At 39.3% G+C, this 25,213-nt stretch overlaps 1 protein-coding gene across 9 annotated transcripts in view; it reads left to right on the forward strand.

The window, feature by feature from the left end:
* The window catches only part of EZH2 (enhancer of zeste 2 polycomb repressive complex 2 subunit), a 73,984-nt gene that overhangs the window by 12,386 nt on the left and 36,385 nt on the right, over positions 1-25,213 (forward strand). For 5 of the 9 annotated variants that reach the window (XM_030932933.1, XM_030932939.1, XM_030932938.1 and 2 more), the window contains exons 2-3: positions 20,734-20,857; positions 21,422-21,550. The exons of 1 other annotated variant lie outside the window; for it this stretch is intronic. In XM_030932933.1, the coding sequence (XP_030788793.1) occupies positions 20,741-20,857; positions 21,422-21,550 (246 nt within the window). In that variant the 5' untranslated portion in view covers positions 20,734-20,740. The remainder of the gene's footprint in view (positions 1-20,733; positions 20,858-21,421; positions 21,551-25,213) is intronic. 3 more of the 9 variants (XM_030932934.1, XM_030932935.1, XM_030932940.1) reach the window with 1 other exon arrangement.

Genomic DNA, 25,213 nt, shown 5'->3' on the forward strand with positions numbered 1-25,213 from the left:
GGTGTGAGGTGGAGCTATCTCATTGTGGTTTTGATTTGCATTAACAATGTTGAGTATCCTTCATGTTTATTGGCCCCAAATATTTTACTTTTGAATTTATTGAAAATCATGCATTTTAATTATGTAAAACTTAATACCATGCATCATTTGTTAAATAGGAAAAGTAGAATTTGTTCTTATGAATATTATAAAAGATTCTAATAAGGTGAACTTTTTTTTTTTCTCTTTTGAGACAGGATCTCACTTTGTCACCCAGGCTGGAATGCAGTGGCTCAATCTTGGCTTACTGCAGCCTCCGCCTCCTGGGTTCAAGTGATTCTCCTGCCTCAGCCTCCCGAGTAGCTGGTATTACAGGTATGCACCACCACACCTGGCTAATTTTTGCATTTTTAGTAGAGACAGGATTTCACTATGTTGGCCAGGCTGATAATAAGATGAACTTCATACTTTTTTTTGAGACAGAGTCCCACTGTGTCACCTAGGTGCAGTGGCATAATGATGGCTTGCTGCAGCCTTGACCTCCTGGGCTCAAGTGATCCTCCCACATCAGCCTCTCAAGTATCTGGGATTACAGGTATGCACCACCATCCCCAGCTAATTTTTGTGTTTTTTGTAGAGATGGGGTTTTGTCATGTTGCCCGGGCTGGTCTAGAACTCCTGGGCTCAAGTGACCTTCCACCTTGGAGTCCCCAAGTGCTGGGATTACAGGCATGAGCCACTGCATCTGGCCAGAATTTTATACTTTTTAAACAGTATGCTGATCTACCATTAGATAGGAAAAAACTATGCAATCCTTATTCATGAAATTCTGATCTAAAATGTGTTATATTAAAATTATTTAATAATGCAAGCAAAATTGGCAAATTTATTTGTAAACCCCGTATTGGGCTACTTTGAAAATTATTTACGGATCAGAAAAGGTTGGGAAATAATTTTCTAGAGTAATTGAGCAGGCCCTGTAGATGGCAGAAATGTTGCTTGAACTGGCATAGAGGAAGAAAGTGTTGAATTGCCCCACTTAATTCCTTAAGCAGTTTTGCCTCTTTGGAGAATATTTGCCTGAAATAGAGAGCTCAAGTTATGCTATAAAGATTCTTTTTGAAGAATAGAGACAGAGTCTCATGTTGCCCAGGCTGGTCGCAAACTCCTGGGTTCAAGTGACCCTTTCACCTTGGCCTCCCAGAGTGCAGGGATTACAGGCATGAACCATCATGCCAGACCAAGAAGATATTTTTGAAGGGCTACATCCCACCGATAGCTTGATGGTGTACAAAGAGTGGTAGACTTTGGGTGAGGCTCTGCCATTACAATAGTTGTATTTCCTTGGCAAGTAGCTATTGTGGATCTCTTCTTCGTGGTAAGATGAATGAGATGAACAAATAATGAACAACTTGTGTTTATTGATTATCTACCATGTATGTGCCTGCAGAGAGGATGTCTTCATTTTGCAGATGATGTAATTAGTAAATAACTTGCCTAGGTTCCCTCAGCTAGTGGGGCCTTAAAAAATAGGCTTTTATGGCCAAGTGCATTGGCTCACGCCAGTAATCCCAGCACTTTGAGCGGCTGAGGTGGGAGGATTGCTTGAGCCCAGGAGTTCAAGACCAGCCTGGACAACAAAGTGAGGCCCCATTTCTACAAAAAACTAGCCGCATGTGCTGGCATGTGCCTGTAGTCCCAGCTACATGGGAGGGTGACGTGAGAGGGTCACTTGAGCCTAGAAGGTAGAGGCTGCAGTGAGCCATGTTTGTACCACTGCACTCCAGCCTGTGTGACAGAGTGAGACTGTGTCTCCAAAAAAAAAATAGGCTACTGCTGCCTGTAGGGTTCTTTTTAGTGCAAATGCTGGGATTCTAAGCACTTGGTTTCTGTTATCCAGGTAAAACTATTTCTCTGGAGAGTTTGATTATCATCACAGGTGGTGGTATGATTCTCCCTAGCTGGCATTTAATACAGTGGTTATATACATCTTTCCGAAATTCTTTATCAAGTTAATCAATTCATAAAACATCTAATGCTGATTATAAGCCTATTACCTTGTTTGTGTCTCTGCGTTATGGGCATAATAGCACCTAAAAGCTTTTGCTCTAATGGACTATGATGTATCTGAATAAATTACCTTTATAAACAATCAAATTTAAATTGGCAAGGTCAAATTTACCCAATTTTTGTTATAGAATGTACCCTTGTAGTTAAAGAAATAATTCTTTTTTACCGTATGTCTGGTATGATTTGTTATTCACGAATAGCATGTAACTGGCCAGCTGTTACAATTGGCCAACTGGCCACATTTTCTAGAAAAGAAAATTTCTTCAAATTTCTTATTGGATGCCTTAGTCTTTTACCCATTCGGGCTATTCAAATAAAGAGTGACATATTCTCTTATTCTCTACAAAGAGACATTCTGTACTAATTGAAATACCAACTTTTAAATCTAGACACCAAAGAAAAAGTCATGTTTTTCTACCCTAGAGTCTGTAGAGTCTTAATGTCAGCCACTCATCCTGGCCCTCTCATTTTCTTCTTTTCCCATATGGAAGTTGTGAGGTGATATAGTTTGGCTCTGTGGCCCCACCTGAATCACGTGTCAAATTGTAATCCCCAAAGTTGGAGGAGGGGTCTGGTGGGAAGTGATTGAATCACGGGGGCAGACTTTTCCCTTGCTGTTCTCGTGACAGTGAGTTCTCGTGATAGTGAGTTCTCGTGACAGTGAGTTGTCGTGAGATCTGGTTGTTAAAAAGTATGTAGCACCTCCCCATTCGCTCTCTCTTCCTCCAGCACCAGCCATGTATAATGTACTGGTTTCCTCTTTGCTTTCCACTGTGATAAGTTTCCTGAGGCCTCCCCAGCCATGCTTCCTGTACAGCCTGCTGAACTGTAAGCAAATTAAACCTCTTTTCTTTATAAATTACCCACCCTCAGCTCTTTATAGCAATGTGAGAATGTACTAATACATAACTCATACCAGAGAAGTGGGGCATTGCAATAAAGATACCTGAAAATGTGGATGCACCTTTTGGACTGGGTAATGGGCAGAGGTTGGAACAGTTTGGAGGGCTCAGGATAAGACAGGAAGATAAGGGAATATTTGGAACTTCCTAGAGACTTGTTGAATGGTTTTGACCAAAATGCTGATAGTGATATGGACAGAGACGGCCAGGCAGATGAAGTCTCAGATGAAGATGAGGAACTTATTGGGGAACTGGAGTAAATGTCACTCCTGCTATGTGTTAGCATAGATACTGGCAGCATTGTGCTCCTGCTCTAGGGATCTGTTGAACTTTAAACTTGAGATGTTTAGGGTATCTGGTGGAAGAAATTTCTGAAAGCAGCAATGTGTTCAAGATGTGGCCTGGCTGCTTCTTAAAAGCCTGTGCTCATTTGCATAAGCAAATAAATGACCTGAAACTGGAACTTATATTTAAAAGGGAAGTAGAACATAAAAGTTTAGAAAATTTGCAGCCTGCCATGTGGTAGAAAAAAATCTCATTTTCTGGGGGAGAAATTCAAACTGGTTGCAGAAATTTACATAAGTAAAGAGGATGATACATGGGGTAAAATTCTTTTTCCTCCCCTAAAAGCCTTGGTATTAATCTGAAATAGCAGGAAGGTAACTGTAGGAATTATATAATGAGTTTCCCTGTGCTTGGTCATTTCTTTGTATCATTTCCATAGGTCAGTGGAGACTCAGAAAACCAGTTTCTCTGGGCTTTTGATAAGTGATGTTATAGTAATCAGTAGATGGTAACTTTTGGTAAAACAAATTGTCTTCATCTGTTTTGTGCTGGTATAACAGAATGCCTGAGACTGGGTAATTTTTAAAATTATTTATTTATTTATTTATTTTTGAGATGGAGTTTCGCTCTTTTTGCCCAGGCTGGACTGCAATGGCGTGATCTCAGCCCACTGCAACCTCCGCCTCCTGGGTTCAAGTGATTCTCCTGCATCAGCCTCCTGAGTAGCTGGGATTACGGGTGCCCACCACCATGCCTAGCTAATTTTGTATTTTTAGTAGAGACAGGGTTTCACCATGTTGGCCAGACTGGTCTTGAGCTCCTGCCCTCAGGTTATCTGTGTGCCTTGGCTTCCCAAAGTGCTGGGATTACAGGCGTGAGCCACCACACCTGGCCAAGACTGGGTAATTTATAAAGAATAAAAGTTGGCCAGGTGCGGTGGCTCACGTCTGTAATCCCAGTACGTTGGGAGGCTGAGGCGGGTGAATCGCTTGAGGTTAGGAGTTCGAGACCAGCCTGGCCAATATGGTGAAACCCCGTCTCTACCAAAAAATACAAAAATTATCCGGGTGTGTTGATGTGCACCTGTGGTCTCAGCTACTTTGGAGGCTGAGGTGGGAGAATCACTTGAACCCAGGAGGTGGAGGTTGCAGTGAGACAAAATCACGCCACTGCCCTCTAGCCCAGGCAACAGAGTGAGACCCTGTCTCACAAAAGGAAAAAAAGCAAAAAAAAAAAAAAAAAAAAAATATATATATATATATATATATATATATATATTTCTCGGAGTTTTGGGGGCTGGGAAGTTTAAGACCAAGGTGCCTGCATCTCATGAAGGCCTTCTTACTGTGTCCTCATATAGCGGAAGATGGAAGGGCAAGCTGGGAACCACTCCCTCAGTCAGACTCTGGTATAAGGGCATTCACAAGGAAGGAACCTTCACAGTCTAATCACCTCTGAAAGGCCCTACCTCTTAATACTGTTACATTGACAACACCTGAGTTTTTGAGGGACACCTTCAGACCATAGCACAAATACTGACAAATCTCATCAGTTTTTAAGTAAATAGTACTTGAAGCGTTTGAAATTTTGTAGTACCCCAGCATTGTGTTTATATTTGTGATAAATTTTAAGTATAGGAAAATCATGGAAAGATTTACTGCTCATAACTGCCCTACCTCGTTTACTTCTATCTTTCCCTAAACTACTACTGTTCTTAGCTAGATCATGAACTTTGGGGCCAACATGAGCCAGAGGAGTTTCTGAAGCGTCTGGTTCAGTGAGGGGTTTGGTTGGTAGCCATAGAATAAAGAAATGGCACTTTGCAGACATTGGTACTTCCTTGGAAGAACTGGCTGTGGCATTTTCAGAACTCAAAAATTGAAATTACTAGATAATGGTTACTTGGTTTAGGTTGCCTGGAAATCATGAGAGGTTCTGTAAATGCTTTGGGATTAGTAGTTTGAACCACCTAGTCCATTTTATGATTCTGTCTTCAGAATATAGAAGAAATTGCATCTTATTTGGGGATTAGGATGTAAAGTTAATGTACAAGGCAAAATAGCATGTAGGCAAAGTTACCCATGCAGAGTTTGTGGGAAGATGCCTTACCACAAACCAGTACCTTCTTTTTGGGTTCAAGACCAGTCCATTTTTCCTCTAGAATGAGAACAGATCATTGCTCTTCTGTTGAGCACAGTTAGGGGCAGTCCTATCAGAATCACTCCTGAGTGGCTAAATACCCTCAGTCTGAGCGACTTGGCCAGCAGGTTATGGGAACAGAAGATTCGTGGTGCCTCTCTCTTGCTCACTTAGGCGTACGCTTACTGTCAGGAATGGTGGGTTGAACCCTTGTATTTACCTAAATTGAGCTTTCTCTGAAATTTTTGCTCAATGTATGTTAGATTTGTGTAAGTTAAATTAAATGTTGGTTTATGCATGGTGTAAGATTTAAAATAGACTTCTTAGCAAAAAGAACACCTGGTATCAGATTGACTTACCCTTTCATTTTGTTTGCTTGTATTCAGTGGAGTGTTGAAATAACAGGTATCTCATGTCTCATCTTTGAATTATAATGAATTTCATATCATAGCTTTAGTTTCTGGTACTTTTTTTTTTTTTTTTTTTTTTTTTGAGACAAGTTCTGTCACCCAGGCTGGAGAGCAGTGGCGTGATCTCGGCTTACTGCCTCCTCCGCCTCCCAGGTTCAAGCGATTCTCCTGCCTCAGACTCCCAAATAGCTGGGATTACAGGCCCCTGCCACCATGCCCGGCTAATTTTTGTATTTTTAGTAGAGACAGGGTTTCACCATGTTGGTCAGGCTGATCTCCAATTCCTGACCTCAAGTGATTTGCCCGCCTTGGCCTCTCAAAGTGCTAGGATTTTAGGCGTGAGCCACTTCGCCCTGGCCTCTGGTACATACTTTTTTCCGTTTTCCCTCCAACAGTGTTTCAGTAAACTGAGTACATACTCAATGAAATGAGAAGATTTAACTTATAAAATCGATTTAGTATAGTTTTCAATAAAAACTTAAACATTCTTTTTTCTTTTTTTTTTGAGACAGTCTCACTGTGATTGCCCAGGCTGGAGTACAGTGGCATGATCTTGGCTCACTGCAGCCTCGGCCTCCTGGGCTCAGGTGATTGATTCTCCCGCCTCAGCTTCCAGAGTATCTGGGACTATAGGCGTATGCCATCACGCCTGGCTAATTGTTTTGTATTTTTAGTAGAGACAGGGTTTCACCATATTGCCCAGGCTGGTCTCAAACTCCTGGACTCGGGCAATCTGCCTGCCTTAGCCTCCCGAAGTGCTGGGATTACAGGTGTGAGCCATGGCCCCTAGCTGAAAACTTTAACCTTCAGATGTCAGATCAGTTAGTGAGTCTGTTTTATCTGTTGTTCAAGCAAATTCTTTAAAACACTTAAAGTAGTTCAGTTCTTCAATTGGTTGAAATGTATATGGCCGTTTCTTTTCTAAGCAGTGCTTTCAGGTAAACACCATTGGTCTATGGACTTCAGTTTGAAATCATTAGTTTACTCTCTTGCTGGAAGGAGGAAAGTGATCTTATTGTTGTGGAAAATATATTACTGCAGAATCTACTCGCTTTTCCTCCAACAGTCAAGTTAATGTTTTCTATCATTCAGCTAAGATTACTAAATTAGTATAACTTTCCTTTGCCTCTTAACTTTTTAGCACTACAGAAACCAGGACTACAAATATGTTCTTTACTTTTTTCTGTTATTTTCTCCTATCATGAGACTTCTTGAACGCAAATGCTGTTCATTATGCTTTCTCATCTGTAGTTGCATGCATGTGTAATCCACTGTAGTGAAGACACTGAAACCTGTTGTATTTTCCACATTTCGATAGATCTCTCACAGGATTTCACACTTTCAGAATGCTCAGTAAATTATTATTGGCTGCTTGATAATACCTGTTTGTTCCTGCCTTTCCCCAAGTCCTTCAACAGAAGTTTCTTCTAGCACTTTGCAGGATAGTTGAGTGGAATATTTGGGCCCCTCACAGTAATGAGCTTGTGTGTTTTTGTCATTCTCTTTTTTTTTTTGAAAAAACAATAGAGTCATTTAAGGAAGCAAAAAGGTCCCTGGATCAATATTTTTATTTTATCTTTTATGGTGATAGGGTGAGGTGTGAGTATTTAGGGAGCTGGTTGGTAGGATGGGGTTGTCTTAAGGTTGCAGGAGGGTCAGAAGGGTGACTGTAACTACTGATGATATCTTACAGTGGTGAAGGAGAAGATAAGTGAAAACAGAAGCAATTTAAACAAATTTTAGTAGGTATTAGTCTCTTAATTTGGCACTGACATATGACAGATTTTAATTTAGATTCTGTAGTTTGTCAGGCATAATAAAGTACCCTTCCTTAAATATTTTTCACACATACTCTTGTTTGCCTTTTTCTAGTTGCAAGAGTGGTGATTTCTAGGTTTCATTATGAATTTTAGAAATATATAATTTGAATGTATTGACTGTTTTAGGTTCTCTATGAGGCAAGAAAAGGCAGGGTATTATGACTTCTGTTTCATATGATGTCTGGATATATTTAAGGGAGCTGTTCTCAAAGTGTGGCCCGGGATCTATGGCATCAGAACTATTTTTTCTTTTTTTCTTTTTTTTTTTTTTTTTGAGACAGGGTCTCGCTCTGTCACCCAGGCTGGACTGCAGTGGCGATATCTTGGCCCACTGCAACTTCTGCCTCCCAGGTTCAAGTGATTCTTGTGTCTCAACCTCGCGGAAACTATTTTCATAATAATACTGAGTTGTTACTTGCTTAAAAAATAAAACACCTGTGTTGGACATTTGTACCCATGGTGCAAAAGCAATGAGTAAAAACTGTTGGCACCTTAGAACTTGCAGTTAAAAAAGCCAGTTTTGCTTAAGAATGTCTTTGATGAAGTACTAAAAATGATTAATTTCATTAAATCTTTTTTTTTTTTTGAGATGGAGTCTCGCTCTGTCGCCCAGGCTAGAGTGCAGTGGCGCAATCTCCGCTCACTGCAAGCTCCGCAGCCTCCCGGGTTCACGCCATTCTCCTGCCTCAGCCTCCCGAGAAGCTGGGACTACAGGCGCCTGTCACCACGCCCGGCTAATTTTTTTTTGTGTATTTTTAGTAGAGACAGGGTTTCACCGTGTTTGCCAGGATGGTCTCAATCTCCTGACCTCATGATCCGCCCGCCTCGGCCTCCCAAAGTGCTGGGATTACAGGCGTGAGCCACCGCGCCTGGCCAATTTCGTTAAATCTTGATCCTTGCACGCATGCACTTGTAACATTCTGTGCAACAAGATGGGAATGTGTGTAAAGTGCTTCTGCTGCATGTTGAGGTATGTTGGGTTTTGAGCAAAAACACTCATGTGATTAAGTTGTGAGCTCCACTAGCCACTTTTTTCATGGAAATTTCATTTTTACTTAAAAGAGGGTCTGACAAACCATGGTTATTCAGACTTAGGTATTTGGCAGACATTTTTTTAAATCAATGAAGTGAGTCTGTCACTTCACGGAAAACAACTGACCATATTTGTTGGCAGAGAGAACATTTGGGCTTTCAAGCAAAAATTAAAATTTTTGAAAAACTTTTGTCTGTTACTGTGAGCATGACAGCTTCTCAGTACTTAAAGACTTTCTGATGAGATTAATGGGTTTAACAAACATGATTTTTTGAAATATGCCAGCTTCTGGAAAATCTGCATAACTCAGTGGACCAGTACTTTTTAGATGAGGAATGATGATTTATAACATCGTGCACGGGTTTAAAGATTCATTTAAGTGAATAGACTAATGAATGTTAATGTGGTAGAGTAGGAAAAGTTCACTGATACAATTTCGGATTCCATATTGCATCTAATCTTGTAAGAAATTACCACTGCTAACTGAAGTATGGTGGTTATTTTGAGGAAAAGTACCTGTGAGATTGAATTGTGAACTGAACTAGCCACTTTCCACTAGAACTGTTTTGGTGTAGTATCAAAGCACGAGATCCACAATGACCTCAGAAGGCTATTCAAACTCTCCTTTTTCTTAGCTAAGTATGTTTCAGATTGGATTTTCTTCATATACTTGAACCAGAACAACATGTTGGAACAGATTGAATGCAGAAACAGTTATGATAATCTGTCTCCTATTAGACGGATATTAAAGAAATTGGCAAAAATGTAAAACACAACTTACTAATTAATTTTTTTTTTTTTTTTTTTTAATAAAAGAAGGCTGTGTTGCTCAGGCTGGTCTGAAACTCCTGGGATCAAGTGATCCTCCTGCCTCAGCCCCCCAAAGTGCTAGGATTACAGGCATGAGCAACCATGCTTGCCCTTACTCACTAATTTTTTTTTTTTTAAGGAAAATAGTTTCTTTTTAAAAATGTGTTATTTATATTAATAGATACAGTTGACCCTCCATATTCGCAGGTTCGGCTTCTGTGCATTCAACAACTGCAGATCAAAAATACTTGTGGGAAAAAAGCGAATAAAATAATAAAACAGGCCGGGCGCTGTGGCTCATGCCTGTAATCCCAGCACTTTGGGAGGCCAATGCGGGTGGATCCCCTGAAGTCAAGAGTTCGAGACCAGCCTGGCCAACATGGTGAAACCCTGTCTCTACTAAAAATACAAAAATTAGCTGGGTGTGGTGGTGTGTGCCTGTAATCCCAGCTACTCAGGAGGCTGAGACAGGAGAATCGCTTGAACCCGGAGGTAGAGGTTGCAGTGAACTGAGATTGCTCCACTGTACTCCAACTTGGGTGATAGAGTGAGACTCTGTCTCCAAAAAAAAAAAAAAAAAAACAAAAAAAACAAAAATACAAATAATACAGTATAACAACAATTTATATAACATTTACATTGTATTAGATGATCATAAGTAATCTAGAGCCAGATGATTTAAAGTATAAGGGAGAATGTGCATAGGTTATATGCAAATACTACGCCATTTTATATAAGAGTTGATCATCTGTGGATTTTGGTATTCATGAAGTTCCTGGAACCAATACCCCCCAAGACCCCCATGGATACTGAGGGCTTGCTATTACAGTTTTTAATAAAAATAAAAAATGGGCCAGGTGTGGTGGCTCACACCTGTAATCCCAGCACTTTGGAAAGCCAAGGCGGGCTGATAGTTTGAGCCCAGGAATTCAAGACCAGCCTGGGCAACATGGTAAAACCCTGTCTCTGCTGAAAATAGAAAAAAATAGCCAGACATGGTAGTGTGCACCTGTGGTCCTAGCTACCTGGGAAGTTAAGGTGGGAGGATCACCTAAGCCCAGGAGGGTGAGGCTGCTGTGAGCCATGATTGCAGCCACTACACTTCAGCCAGAGCCAGAGTGAGACCTTGTCTCAGAAAATAAATAAATAAATAATAAATAAAAGTAAATTGTAAAAAATCTCTTAGTTTTTCATTTCTGTTATGTTAAGTGTTAATAGCTATAACACATGTAAACGAAACAGGTCATGAGACCAAAATGCTGAAGAATGGTGTTAATGGTGTTCTTCCTTTGAACTACCATTTTTGTTTTTCTATGCTAGCTAATTACTGTGTGAATAATTAACCTCAGTGAAGTTCTGTATTCTCTGTTGTAGCAGTGGCTCATTTAGGGTTCAATTATCTTTTGACCTGTCCTTCCTTCTCATATGATTGCATCTGGTTTTTAAATTTTAGACTTAATTTTTAATTCTAAAATTAAAAGTCGTTTTTTTTTTTCTATGCCCACTGCTGTCAACCCAGTCAGGGCCCTTATCATTTTATTCTTGAATTACTTCAGTACTCCATTTTTATTTCTCATGTGGTGTTTTTCAAACTTGAGTGTTGTTTGGAATCCCAGGGTTAATTTGACTTTCATTTTATGAATATGATTTCATATAAGTTCCTTTATGATAAAACCAAAGCAAATTTACAAATTAAATATAGACCATCAAATTAGCTACACATATTTAAGGATGAGATTTTGTTAGAACCAAATAGTCAATGTTAGAGCTTATAGAATGACATAGCCTCAGGATCAGCTTTATAATAAATCAATTTTTAAAATTTGGCTTGATAATAGTAACAGAGAATGGCTATTTGCATAAATATGTTTTATAAAATGGTGTTAACTTTTAGTCTTTGTTCAGGATGATGAGACCTACTAGTTAACCAGAACGGGGCCAGCAAGCAGCTCTTGAATGCCAGTTTTCATGCCTGGTCAAAATTCTCTAAAGCTGTGTTGATCACTGAGGTGTTGCGGATGAACTGAAATATGCATTAAGTGGATATTTAATTATTTCTGGAATCTTTACTAGAAAACATGTTCTTACCTAGTTTGCTCCTGGGTTTGCTGTTGGTGAACTGCCTTTGGTTGGTGGGATCTCTGTGTCCCATGAGCTTTGCCACACAGCAGGGACTCTGAGTCCTTCAGCTCACGTTCCTTTGTGTGCCACCCTTGCCTTAACTCACTTACCTGTATTGTTTTTTCTCCCTTAGCACTCAAAATCATTTTACATGTAACATTTTACTTTGTTGTTGTTTTTTTGAGACAGAGTCTTGCTCTATTGCCCAGGCTGGTATAGCAACACATTCTTGGCTCACTGAAACCCCTGCCTCCTGGGCTCAAGTGTTTCCTCATGCCTCAGCCTCATGAGTAGCTGGGGCTACAGGTGTGCACCACTGCTCCTGTCTAATTTTCGTATTTTTAGTAGAGACGAGGTTTCACCATGTTGGCCAGGCTGGTCTTGAACTCCTGGCCTCAGGTCATCCACTTACCTCAGCTTCCCAAAGTGCTGGGATCACAGTCGTGAGCTACTGCACCTGGCACTTTGTTTTTGACTGTTTCTATCCAACTAGATTTTAAGCTGTATAAAGTCACAGATATTTTTTTCTGTTATGTTAATTGCTAAGTCTTCAGTTTCTATCGTAGTCCCTGGCTTGTATTAGATGCTCAACAAATATTTGTTGACTTAATGAATGCATATTAACCCTTCTCCTTTTCTTTATTCAACTGCAAACTCAAATGCTCTTTTCTGAGTTGTGTGCTCCCACTGTGGGTAAAGACCACAGTTTTTCTCTTCATTTTAAACACGGCTAAACTGGCCCTGAATTTTATAGAATCCTTTTGATTTGTTGTTTGATCAATACAAGTTCAGTCAGTGGCACAGTTACTTCCCTTGATTCAGATTCTGTAGAAGCCTAAAAGTGCGTTATCTCTTCAAATAGATGTGTCATACAGGCTGCTCTGGAGATCTTCTTTTTTTTCTTTTAAATTGTTCGCGTAACGTTTTCTGTTTTAAAACAGTGGAATTACCAGCCTGGGCACTGTAGTGAGACACTTTCTCTACAAAAAGTAAATTTAAAAAACTTAGCCAGGAGTGGTGGAGTGTACCTGTAGTCCCCAGCTACTCAAGAGGCTGAGGCAGAAAGATTGCCTGAGCCCAGGAATTTGAGGTTCAGTGAGTCGAAATTGCATCACTGCACTCTAGCCTGGACGACAGAGTGAGACCTCGTCCCTTCCAAAAAAATGGAAAAAGTAGAATTATATTTGGGAATTTTTTCCTCAAATTCCTTTGAGGTTAAGTTTATAAAAGTATGGGAGGCCAAGCTGGGATTGTCATTTGGACTCAGATGTTCCAGGCTGTAGTGAGCTATGGTTGGGCCACTGAACTCCAGCCTGGGCAACAGAGTAAGCCCTGCCTCAAAAAAAAAAAAAAAAAAAGTTAATATAAAAAGTACAAGTTCTCTTAATTACTACCTGTTTTTTTTTTTTGTTTTGTTTTTTGAGACGGAGTCTTGCTCTGTCGTCCAGGCTGGAGTGCAGTGGTGCGATCTCAGCTCACTGCAAGCTCTGCCTCCCGGGTTCATACCATTCTCCTGCCTCAGCCTCCCAAGTAGCTGGGACTACAGGTACCTGCCACCACGCCCGGCTAATTTTTTGTATTTTTAGTGCAGGCGGGGTTTCACCACGTTAGCAAGGATGGTCTCCATCTCCTCACCCCATGATCCGCCCGCCTCGGCCTCCCAAAGTGCTGGGATTATAGGCGTGAGCCACTGTGCCCGGCCACTACCTGTTTTTTTTTTTTTTTTTTTTTAAACCCTATATGTTTTTAAATCTAATCTGTTCACATTTTTTGTTTTTCATATTTAACATTTTATGTAAAATTTTTAGATTTTAAAATTTGTTTCTGTTATCACTTCTAAAAGTGAATGTCATTTTAAAAAATGAATGCTTTTACATTGGGTTGTTGTGTAACCTAATTCACTTTAAAAAATAACTTTATTTTGGAATATTTGTTTATTTATTTGAGACAGAGTCTCGCTCTGTTGCCCAGGCTGAAGTGCAGAGGTGTGATTTCGGCTCACTGCAGCCTCTGCCTCCTGGGTTCAAGCAATTCTCCTGCCTGAGCCTCCCTAGTAGCTGGGATTACAGGTGCCCGCCATCACACCCAGCTAACTTTTGTATTTTTAGTAGAGACTGGGTTTCACCATATTGGCCAGGCTGCTCTTGAACTCCTGACTTCGTGATCCACCTGCCGCAAGACTCCCAAAATGCTAAGATTACAAGCGTGAGCCACTGCGCCTGGCCTATTTTGCAATAATTTTGGATTTATATAGCCGTGGTATATTTGTTAAAACTAAGAAATCAGTATCAGTATGTTGTCATTAACCAAACTCGACTTTATTTGGATTTTTCCAGTTATTCCACTAATGTCTTTCTTTGGTTGGTTGGTTGGTTGGTTGGTTTCAGGATCCAATCCAAGATACCATAGTTCATTTAGTTATGTCTTCTAAGTTTTTCTGATCTGTGGTTGTTCTCAGCCTTTCCTTAGTTTTCATGACCTCTTAATCGTTTTAAAGTGTGTTGGTCAGATGTTTTGTAAGAATGTCCTTTGATTTCGGCTTATCGGATGTTTTCTTATGATTAGACTCAGGTTATGGGTTGAGGTTTGGGGGAAGGATACCACAGAGGTGAAATCCCCATCTCATTTCATCACATCGGGGAGTACGTAATAACAGCAGTACTTACCATTGCTCGTGTTAATGGCTATGGGTTTTTTCACAGAAACATTACTGTTTCCCTTTCCAGACTCTCCTTGGGAAGTGAATCACTGAACCTAGCTCGGGGGAAGGAAATTGAATTCTACGTCCTAGAATGGGGACATACACTCATGTATCAGTTGAAATTCTTGTCAGGAAGAATTGTTCCTTCTCCTCCATTTGTTTATTTAATCACTTATTTATATCATAGACTTATGAATCATTATTTTGTTCTGTTTTAATACTGTTCTGACTTACTCTGCGGCTCAAATTATTCCAGCTTTGGCCACTAGAGTTTCTTCTGTTTGCTTCCTGTCTTGGACCTATCCCTGTCCTTTCATCTTTTGAGCATTTCCCTTCTGCTGCTGGCTTGCCTTGTTGTTTCCCTGTCCCAACCCTAGAATCAGCTGTTTCTCCAGACTCTGCTTCCTTGTATTTATTGGAGGGTGGTATTTAGAAACAAAAGTCTTGGGTGCTGGGTATGCTTATTGCTCCTGGGGTATCACTGCTTCCAGGCCCTCTGGTGGACAGACTCTGGAAATGCATGTATTTCACCTAACCTACGTGTGCATACATACTTGTGTTTCTTTATCTATCTGCATATATTTTGAAATAAACGTGAGTTCATATTGATATATCTGACTAATTCATCACCACCCCTTGTTTATTTGTAACTTCTTTGTGACATTGAGAAACTTGGCTCACATTATCTACACTTTATTTACGTATTTGTTTAACCCTAGTGTACATGTAGAGTACTTTCAGAATTACAGACTGGTACCCTTATGAGAAACAAATTTACCAGCTAGAGTACTGTGTAGATTGTCCAAAGTTCTGTAGGTTAGCTTCCCCCGACCTCCTGCTCCTTCCATGAGACTATCTCATAAAATTATAATACTGTTAGACTTGCCGTATAGTTTGCATTCTATCCTGAGATCCCCTGACATCCTGTTTTGTTTTTATTTGCATACAGTTTCTCATTTTAAAAGTCTTTATATTGAGTTAACTTTTTAATATAAATGTTGTAATTTCTGATATCATTCATCAGCCGTTTATGTAGCTGATAGCCACTACTTTTTTTCTTTTTTCTTTTTTTTTTTTTCTTTGAGATGGAGTCTTGCTCTGTCACCTAGGCTGGAGTGCAGTGGCGCGACCTCAGCTCACTGCAACCTCCGCCTCCTAGGTTCAAGCAGTTCTCCTGCCTCAGCCTCCTGAGTAGCTGGGACTACAGGCACGTACCACCATGCCTGGCTAATTTTTGTATTTTTAGTAGAGATGGGGTTTTACCATGTTGGGCAGGCTGGTCTTGAACTCCTGACCTCATTCATGATCCACCTGCCTCAGCCTCCCAAAGTGCTGGGATTACAGGCGTGAGCCACAGCGCCCGGCTGATAGCCACTACTTTTTTAATGCTGATAGAGTGCTTACCATCTGCCAGGCACTGTCTATGCACCGTAAATAAATTTACTTCTCATAATGACTCTGAGGTAGGTACTCTTGAATTAGCCTTTTTTCATGAGGAGAGTGAGGCACAAAGCCGTTCAGTAACTTGGTCAACTTCACACACAGCTGCTAAGTGGGAGAAGGATCTGAACCCAGGTAATGAGCTTTGGAGTCCAAACTCTTCCTTTTTGTTTAATACTGTGTATAGGACTTAGAATTAATAGGACTAAATGTTCTCTTGTTAGTTTAGTTTATTATTTGAATTTGATTTGGAGAGTGCTGCTACCCCAATTCTTTGCCCCATGTCTGTAACAAGCATTATTAATCATGACAGCACTCTTTTTGCTGAGCTAGGACATGGCCTGGCCTAAAGCCAAGAATCCTTACGGACACAACCCTCAAAGTGGTTGTGCGAGATGAACTCTCCTTGCCATCTCTGATCTTGTCTCTTTTGAATCCTGATTCTCGTGCCTGGTGCATGGCACTGTGTACCTGCTTCTCCTGAATTCCTCTTTCATGGTCTTCCTTTTCACAGGGACAGGTTTTCTGTATTCCCCCTCAGGCATAGGATCTGCTTCTAAGTGATTAATTTTTATCACTTACCAATAGTTTAACATCTCTATGTCTGAGTTCTCTTTATATTGTTTTTCTTATCCTTACCTACAAAATGTCATTTACCATTAATTTAAATTTCAGTATATTGAAACAATGGATTGTAACTTTAAAAATAAGTGAAATTGCCAAATGAGACTAACAGCTGCCTTCAAAGCATTTATACAAACAGGCACTATTGAAGACTGGAGAGTTATCAAAATTGACATTTTTTTGGGCAGTCTTGCTGTGAAGTAAACATTTTTAAAAGGGAGGGACATTGAGAATATTGTAATCATATTACTTACATCTTGTTGGGTTTGGATTTGACCTTACTTAGCCTGGTATTCAGTTAAGAGTCAAAGTTGCCCCTATTAATTTAGTTGAGAAGGATAAATAGTGTATGTAGTTTATGTTTTCTTTAGACAAATAGAAACAGAAATATTTATTTGGCCAGACCACATAGGTGGTTATTCCCTTGATTTAGCAAATGCTTTAGGTAGAATTTTTAAAGAAGCATTAAGGGCTCTGACAATACCTATGGGACTTTTTTCAAATTATTCAGTTATTGGCAGCTGGGTAAGGAGGGACAGGAATGTCTGATTTAGGTAAAGACCTCTCACAAGTGGAGTAGGGGTGTATCTGATAGAGAACAGTGCTGATTCCTTGGACTTGTGTGACCTGGCCACTTGAGAGGTAGGTAGGAAGGCGTGTCTTGGCCATGTCCTGGGGCCTCAGTAAACCTGAGAGGATGGAGGAAGCTCTACTTTTTCTGATGATGCTGTTGGTGATAATAAAGTAGGCTATGAGAGCCCATCTTCCGTTAATTCAGATGTTCCTGTACAGTTGGCCCTCTGTAAATGAGATTCTGCATTTTAAGATTCAGCAAACTGTAGGTAAAAATATTTGAAAAGAAACAAAAGTGTCTGTACTGAACATGTACATACTTTTTTCTTGCCATTATTCCCTAAACATAAAAGTTTAACAACTATTTACGTAGTATTTACATTGTATTAGGTATTTAGTAATCTAGAGACAGTTTTAAAGCAGGGATCCCCAATCTCCAGGCCGTGGACTGGTACCTGTCTGTGGCCTGTTAGAAACTGGGCCGTACAGCAGGAGGTGAGCTCCGCCTCCTGTCAGATTGGTGGCAGAATTAGATTCTCATAGGCACTTGAACCCTATTGTGAGCAGCTGTACATGTGAGGGATCTAGATTGCGCACTCCTTAAGATAATCTTTTTTTTTTTGGAGACGGAGTCTTATCTCACTCTGTTGCCTAGACTGGAGTGCGGTGGCATGATCCCAGCTCACCTCAACATCTGCCTCCCGGGTTCATGCGTGAACCCGGGAGGCAGAGCTTGCAGTGAGCGGAGATTGCATCACTGCACTCCAACCTGGTCTCAAAAAAAAAAAAAAAGTAATAACACCCACATTATACATCAGTGAAAACGAAACACGTTTGCTACCCTAGGCCTTATTGCACAGGGGTGATACCTCCAAGGAGAAATTTGTCTAGGCAACAGATGGACTAGAGGTGATTAGCCTATGAGCGAATGAGGCTACAGATCATTCCTTTTTATCTGATTCCTTTTTCTTTCTAGTTTCTAGGCCTTTGAAGTGCTAAGTGGTCTTAAGTAATTTGCAGAGAATTAGTTAAGTTCACATGTTAACTAGCAGATAGGAAGAAAACTATTGTCATGAAATTATTTTAAAAAAATAAGGCTCCAGTTTCTTCCCATCTTTGATGTCCTTTGGTCCCACCTTACTGCCTTCCTAACACCATTTTCTGCTTTACCGCAAAGCTGGGGTCATCTTGAGTTTAGTCTTCTCAATCTGAATGACTCTCAGCTTTACTCAACTTTAGCACCTCGCAGGCAAGGCCACACTTGGAAACTTTTCACTTGGAATAGTTCTATCTTGGTGGTTTCATCAGCCTTCTTTATGTCAAGCATACTCAAATTCCTGCCCATTCTTATCTCTTCATTCCCTTCAGGTCCTCAGTCCTTTTAATTTGTGACTTTTACTCTCCAGGTCCATCCTTGTTAAATGTCTACCAGCCAGACTTTAGTTGCCCCCTATCCAGCTTTCTCTTGCTCAGACCTAAGATTCCTTTAGGTTCTTTCTTTGCCTTTTGAAATCCAGCTCAACTTTTTTTTTTTTTTTTTTTTTTGAGACGGAGTCTCGCTCTGTCGCCCAGGCTGGAGTGCAGTGGCCGGATCTCAGCTCACTGCAAGCTCCGCCTCCTGGGTTTACGCCATTCTCTCGCCTCAGCCTCCCGAGTAGCTGGGACTACAGGCGCCCGCCATCTCGCCTGGCTAATTTTTTGTATTTTTTTTTAGTAGAGACGGGGTTTCACCGTGTTAGCCAGGATGGTCTCGATCTCCTGACCTCGTGATCCGCCCATCTCGGCCTCCCAAAGTGCTGGGATTACAGGCTTGAGCCACCGCGCCCGGCCCAGCTCAACTTTTAAGATTGAGTTCACTTGTTACCTTTCCTGCCATCCTTCTGCAGTTCCTAATATTCTTTTCTTTCCCGCAAAGTGCTTTCGTATGAACAGTCAGCCTTCCACATCTGTGAGTTCCAAATCCATGGATCCTGAATTCATGGATTCAACCAACTGCAGATAAAAAATATTCAGAAAAAAATAAAGCATGGTTGCATCTGTACTGAACATGTCTGTACTGTTTTCCTTGTCATTCTTTTCTAAACAATACAGTATAACAACTATTTACATAGCATTTACATTGTATTAGGGATTATAAGTAATCTAGAGGTGATTTGAAGTACATGGGAGTCTCATATCCCAGGAAGCCAAGTAAAAAAAAAAAGTATATGGGAGGCTATGCATAGGTGATATGCAAATATTACACCACTTTGTATCAGGGACTTTTGAGCATCTGTGGATTTTGGTTTTCGAGAGGTGTCCTGGAACCAATTTCCCAGGGATACTGAAGTACATCTGTCTATCTCATACTATATTTTTCCCTCTATCTTAGGTAGAATATCAGCTCCATAGGGGCAAGGACTTAATAATATTTGTATATTCGTTTTATTCAAGTTTGTATAAACTGCTTGGGTCATAATTATTTATTACATGCTTGAGAAAATGAATTTCTTTGCCCATTTGTTACAGCTCTGAGTAAACAGCCATCTGCTTTCTCTGTCACCTGTTGGTGATTGAGTATTTCTGTAGAAAGTTACCCACTGACCTCGGGACTCTTAGTCTAAATCTTAGGCAGTTTTCTCTGTGCATGAGGTTTTTATGTAAACAAATAGGTGAAGCCTGCCCTACTCATTTATTTGTTCAAGCCAGAAAGTCACCTTCTTCACTTTCCGTATTTAAATCATCATTTGGTGGAAGTTCTGGTCTAAGCAACTCTTGAATTCATGTCCTTTTCCCTGTCATTGCCAGTGTGGTGTAGAAGCCTCTGTCACCCCTTGTCGGGATGCTGTGCTGCAGCGTCTAACCTGGTTGCAGTTATTCTTTTACTCCCTCACCTCACACCCTTTTACTTAAAACACTAAAAGTGGCTTCCATTGTTCTTAAGATAAAGCACAAATTGTTAGTGTGGCCTGTAAAGCTTTGCACAGCCTGACAGAGAATGTCCTGCTAATAATTTGAAGGTACAGTATGATTTTAATACTTTAGGAGAAAATGTTCTAGAAAAAGATGCTTGTTTAGACTTAAGGTGAGGACTCTGCAGTATGAATTAGACATTGGGTGAACTATAAGCTGTCCCTGCATTTGAACATAATTGGTTCTTAGAGCCTGCAACTAAAGATAAGGCAGAATAATTTACTTTGCATTTCCTGCATTCCTCTTTTTGCTTGATAGCAGAAACCCCTCGTGTTAATAAAGGTGGCACAAGAGGCAAAAATACAGACTTTATCACAGTGTTTAAGGAGAGGTGCATGGTTAAGTGTGTGGGGAGAGAGTACTTTTGTACATTTGTTATATGGTGAACTATATGTTTTCTACTTTTAGTACTGCTTGTAAATTTTACTTCTTCTTGGATTTACTTTTTTCAGTTATATTCCATTATGTCTTGCTCCTGTAACAGCTAATTTAATGATGAAAAACTTAGGATCCTATGTCTTTATATTTTCTTCCCTCCACAAATGTGGATCTGATAGAGTTAAAAACTAGGTTGTGATATAGTATACCTAATTCCTGTAATGGGATCATGTTCCTATAATATGGCTGCAATTTAGTGTAGATTTTTTGTAAATACAAGTATATTTTAAAAGTTGTATTAAATAAAAACTTAAACTTTCAATGAAATGTTTTAAGGATTTAACCATGCAGCACAAATGAGCACCTTTCTGCAAATACCAACAGTGTAATATGTGTCATTTCTTCACTGATTGTTAGTTTGCTGCAGATTAAAACACAGGTGATCATATTCAGGCTGGTTAGATTAGTGATTTTAATATGAAACCATTGCTTTTAGAATAATCATGGGCCAGACTGGGAAGAGATCTGAGAAGGGACCAGTTTGTTGGCGGAAGCGTGTAAAATCAGAGTACATGCGACTGAGACAGCTCAAGAGGTTCAGACGAGCTGATGAAGTAAAGGTATAATCTTATCTTTTGTGAAAAATGAATATACAGTTAAGGATAGGTTTTTTCCTCTCCTAAGTTCAATAAGTTTTTATTTAAAATAATATATTTCTAGCTAAGTTTGTATTTACATAAGATAAGTGAATACTTGGAAGCTTAGGTTCTTGATCTGTCTTAACATTATGCCATGCATATTAATCAGTCTTTGTTTAGTATACTTTTATTTGCATGTGCAGACTCAGGACCTAAATACAAAGGGATGCATTTCATGATTTTATGTCTTTAAAGTCATTGTGATTAAAAAAAAAAATACACACACACACACACACGCACACACATACAAAGTCAACAAAGCATTGCAATAGTTTCCTGTTCTCTAACCACTTGCAATAAAATAGTAGATGTGGTGTTTTTGTATTATTTGAATTTGGGAAACTATAGTGTAAAATCTATATGCACCTAAGAAAATGTTCTTGATATTTTTGAGAATACACTAGATTTTTAATCTGCTTTAGAGGTGTTACACATTTTCTAACGATGAACAATTTCTCCTCTCCTCTCCTTCATTTTTTTTTAAAGAGTATGTTTAGTTCCAATCGTCAGAAAATTTTGGAAAGAACGGAAATCTTAAACCAAGAATGGAAACAGCGAAGGATACAGCCTGTGCACATCCTGACTTCTGTGAGCTCATTGCGCGGGACTAGGGAGGTTGGTTAACATAACATGTTGTAGTAATTATCATCACCTTTTGGTTTTTGCTTTTGGAACATTTGTGTGGTTATTGGGAGGAAATCATTGACCTCAGGGTGTCCATCTTTTTATTGCTATTTCTTTTTAATGTGCAACTGTTAATGGCTGCTGTACATCACACTATTAGCTATTCCTATAACAGAATTCTAAGTGTTTGGAATATACTTTGAACTAGGTAGATGCCTAGGTTTTATAAGAATGTTGATTAAAAAAAAACTTTTAAATCAAATACTCTTTAATGTCCTCATCAGATCACTATTTAGAGCAAGGTTTTCTGACTCACTGTTTTAACCCCAATTTGAATTAGCCATGTAGTAAGAAATGTTTTCATATTCATGAACAGGAAAGCTTTTTATTATATATTTTGTTCAAAGGCTAAGCCTCTCTATAAGAATTTTTAAATTTCGTGTTGAGAGATTGGAATTTCTTTTTCTATAGTACTTTCTGAACGAGGTAGCTCTTAATTACTCCAAGAGTTTCCTATTTTCAAAGAAAGGCAGTAAATCTATGGTATAATCTATAATTAAATATCCCGTTAAAACGTGATTGCAGCAAGATGAGAAGAAAATGGCAAAAGCCTAAATAGCTTAGGCATTTCTGTTTTTAAGTGCCTGTGTTGTATAGAAAGACATGGCATAGGATATTTAAAGGGGAGTTGAAGCAAAAGGGGAAAGAGTAATTTGGAATTAAAATTACACTATGTAGTAGATTGTTTATCTGAATGTCTAAATATGAGAAGCACCTAAACAATGGAATTTAAGATAATTTTTCAGTGAGTAGCCATTTTTAATATAACATTATTTAACAAGCAACAATTTACTGTTGTATGAGGCCTTCTGGAGATTGTGTGACATACGTGCTTCAAATACTTGTCAGTGATATCCCAGCAGCAGCAGACATAATCCTAATGATGATTCCAGTGATACTCTGGTGGTCTTGATGGTGACACTTGGAATGATTCTTAGCCGTTTATGCATTTGTTAGGTGACACCTCTGTAAAGCTCTGATTTCTAATTGTATAAATATTTATTATACATTGACACTTTCCTCAACATCTGGTACAGGCCAGAGCCTAGATGTTGGAGGTCAGTGGCATGGGGGAAAGGGATTCTTTTTGATGCCCATCAAAACGTTCTTAAAGGGAATAAGGATAGGGCTTTTAAGTAATTGTTTTGAAAGTTTTTATCTGGTGACCTTTTAGAAATGTTGAAGTGAAGGAAAAACCTCATTTTCTCTGGAGGAATAAATCTTAGAAATTTCGAGAAATTAGATAGATTCACATGGAAAACTTATTTTTGCCACCCGTAATGAATCTCAGAATGCTACCAAAAGCCTAACTTAGGTTTATAATAAAAGTCAGCAGCAGTAATCAATTATGTTACTGTGCTAGGTACTTTGTACACATTATCTCATTTAATCTTCGTGATAAGGAAGGAGTAAGACGCTTTTCTTTTTTTTTTTTTTTTTTTAAATCCAGGCAAGGAAACTGAGCCTTAGAAGTGTTTAGTCAGTTTGCCTGCTCTAATGATCTGATGTGGGCCCAGAAGAGCACATGAAGTATTAGTGAAGTACATTATTTACATACAACTTGAATTGCTCGTAGTATAATATTTGGCATTAAATTTAAGAGTATTGTTTGTTCAAGTGGATATTTACCAATTGAAATTTTCTTTTAATTTTGTCAAATGGAGACAAGTCATTGAATATAAAGATACCTAATTTTCGTGAGTTTATGTGAAAAACTGTGAGAAGAAATCAGCATTTTAATAAAACAAAATTGTTGCCTAAACTTAGTACTTCCACAGTACCACACACACAGATTGAGAATAAACATTTTCACAGAATATGGGAGAAAAGGAGGAAAATAATCCCCAGCCTTAGGAATTCAGTTTTTGTTGCATAGAACTCTAACCTGATTAAGGTCATTCATTTTTTTTTTTTTGTCGTCAGTGTTGGTAGCTGATCCTGCTTCAGATGATCCATCTATTATTTCCCCTTTCCCCCTTTTCAAACCATCATCACTGACTTTTAGAAGCCAAAGTTTATATTGTTTGTGGTGAACTTCTTGGTGTTATCACAATAAATCATAAAGCTTTAGGGCTAAAAAGGAGCGTAGTGGTCTCATGGTCCAACCTCCTGACTTTTCAGATGAGAATATATCCCTGTTTATTTTTTCTTTGGTTTAAGCATTTCCATCTACATATTATTTCTTTTATATGTTTGAAAGATTCTAGTCTGAAGTAGGTCAGGCAGGAGGAGAAAATAAAAGTGAGTCTTGTTTGGCAAAGACTTGTCTAGTGGTAGGCTTGGCAGAATTTCAGATTGCAGTGCTGATTCAAACACGTTAAGTCTATAGCATTCAACATTTGAAGTGCCATTATAGCATTGTTTTAATTAACTGCTTGCTTTTATAAGCTAATTATATGTAAGTGCTGGTGTCTTCAATTTAAGTCCTCTGCAGCATGACACATCAATGACAATCTTTAGTTCTTTTGTCAGGTCTTAAACTTATACTACTGTTTTTGTAGTTGGAGAAGTGGGTATACTCAGTTTGAAAATGACTGATTTTCTCCAGGTTATTTTAGTAAAGAATGTCTGACAAAAGTTTACTGAAGTGAGTGCTTTAGATGCTGACTTCAGGTCAGGGAGCTCTGCATTTGAACCCGAAGACCACATCTCTAGTATGTGGTTTTCTTACTATGTGTGGTTTTGTTTTGTTTTTGTGACGGGGTCTCTCTCTGTTGCCTAGGCTGGAGTGCAGTGGTACAATCACAGCTCACTGCAGCCTTGACCTCCTGGGCTCAGGAGATCCTCTTACCTCAGCCTCCTGAGTAGCTAGTACTACAGTCACATACCACCACATTGGGCTAATTTCTTTCTTTCTTTCTTTTCTTTTCTTTTCTTTTCTTTTCTTTTCTTTTCTTTTCTTTTCTTTTCTTTTCTTTTCTTTTCTTTTCTTTTCTTTTCTTTTCTTTTCTTTTCTTTTCTTTCTTTCTTTCTTTCTTTCTTTCTTTCTTTCTTTCTTTCTTTCTTTTCTTTCTTTTCTTTCTTTTCTTTCTTTTCTTTCTTTTCTTTCTTTCTTTCTTTCTCTGTCTATCTATGAATGAATCTATGAGACGGAGTTTCGCTCTTATTGCCCAGGCTGGAGTGCAATGGTGCAATCTCGGCTCACTGCAACCTCTGCCTCCCGCGTTCAAGCGATTCTCTTGCTTCAGCCTCCTGAGTAGATGGGATTACAGGCATATGCCACCATGCCCGGCTAGTTTTTGTATTTTTAGTAGAGATGGAGTTTCATCATAGTGGTCAGGCTGGTCTCAAACTCCTGACCTCAGGTGATCCACCCACCTTGACCTCCCAAAGTGCTGGGATTACAAGTGTGAGCCACCACGCACATCGGGCTAATTTTTTTTGTAGAGACGGGGTCATGCCATGTTTTCCAGGCTGGTCTCGAACTCCTGGGCTCAAGCAATCCATCTGCCTTGGCCTCCCAAAGTGCTGGGATTATAGGTGTGAGTCACTGTACCTGTCCCTTAATGTGTTTTTAAGATACTTTGGGGTAACTCTTTTTTGCTATTGAGATTACAGAATCTAAGCAGTATTGTTCATAGAATTTTAATACAG

The sequence above is a fragment of the Rhinopithecus roxellana genome, chromosome 6, assembly GCF_007565055.1.
Source record: "Rhinopithecus roxellana isolate Shanxi Qingling chromosome 6, ASM756505v1, whole genome shotgun sequence".
NCBI classification, from domain to species: domain Eukaryota; kingdom Metazoa; phylum Chordata; class Mammalia; order Primates; family Cercopithecidae; genus Rhinopithecus; species Rhinopithecus roxellana.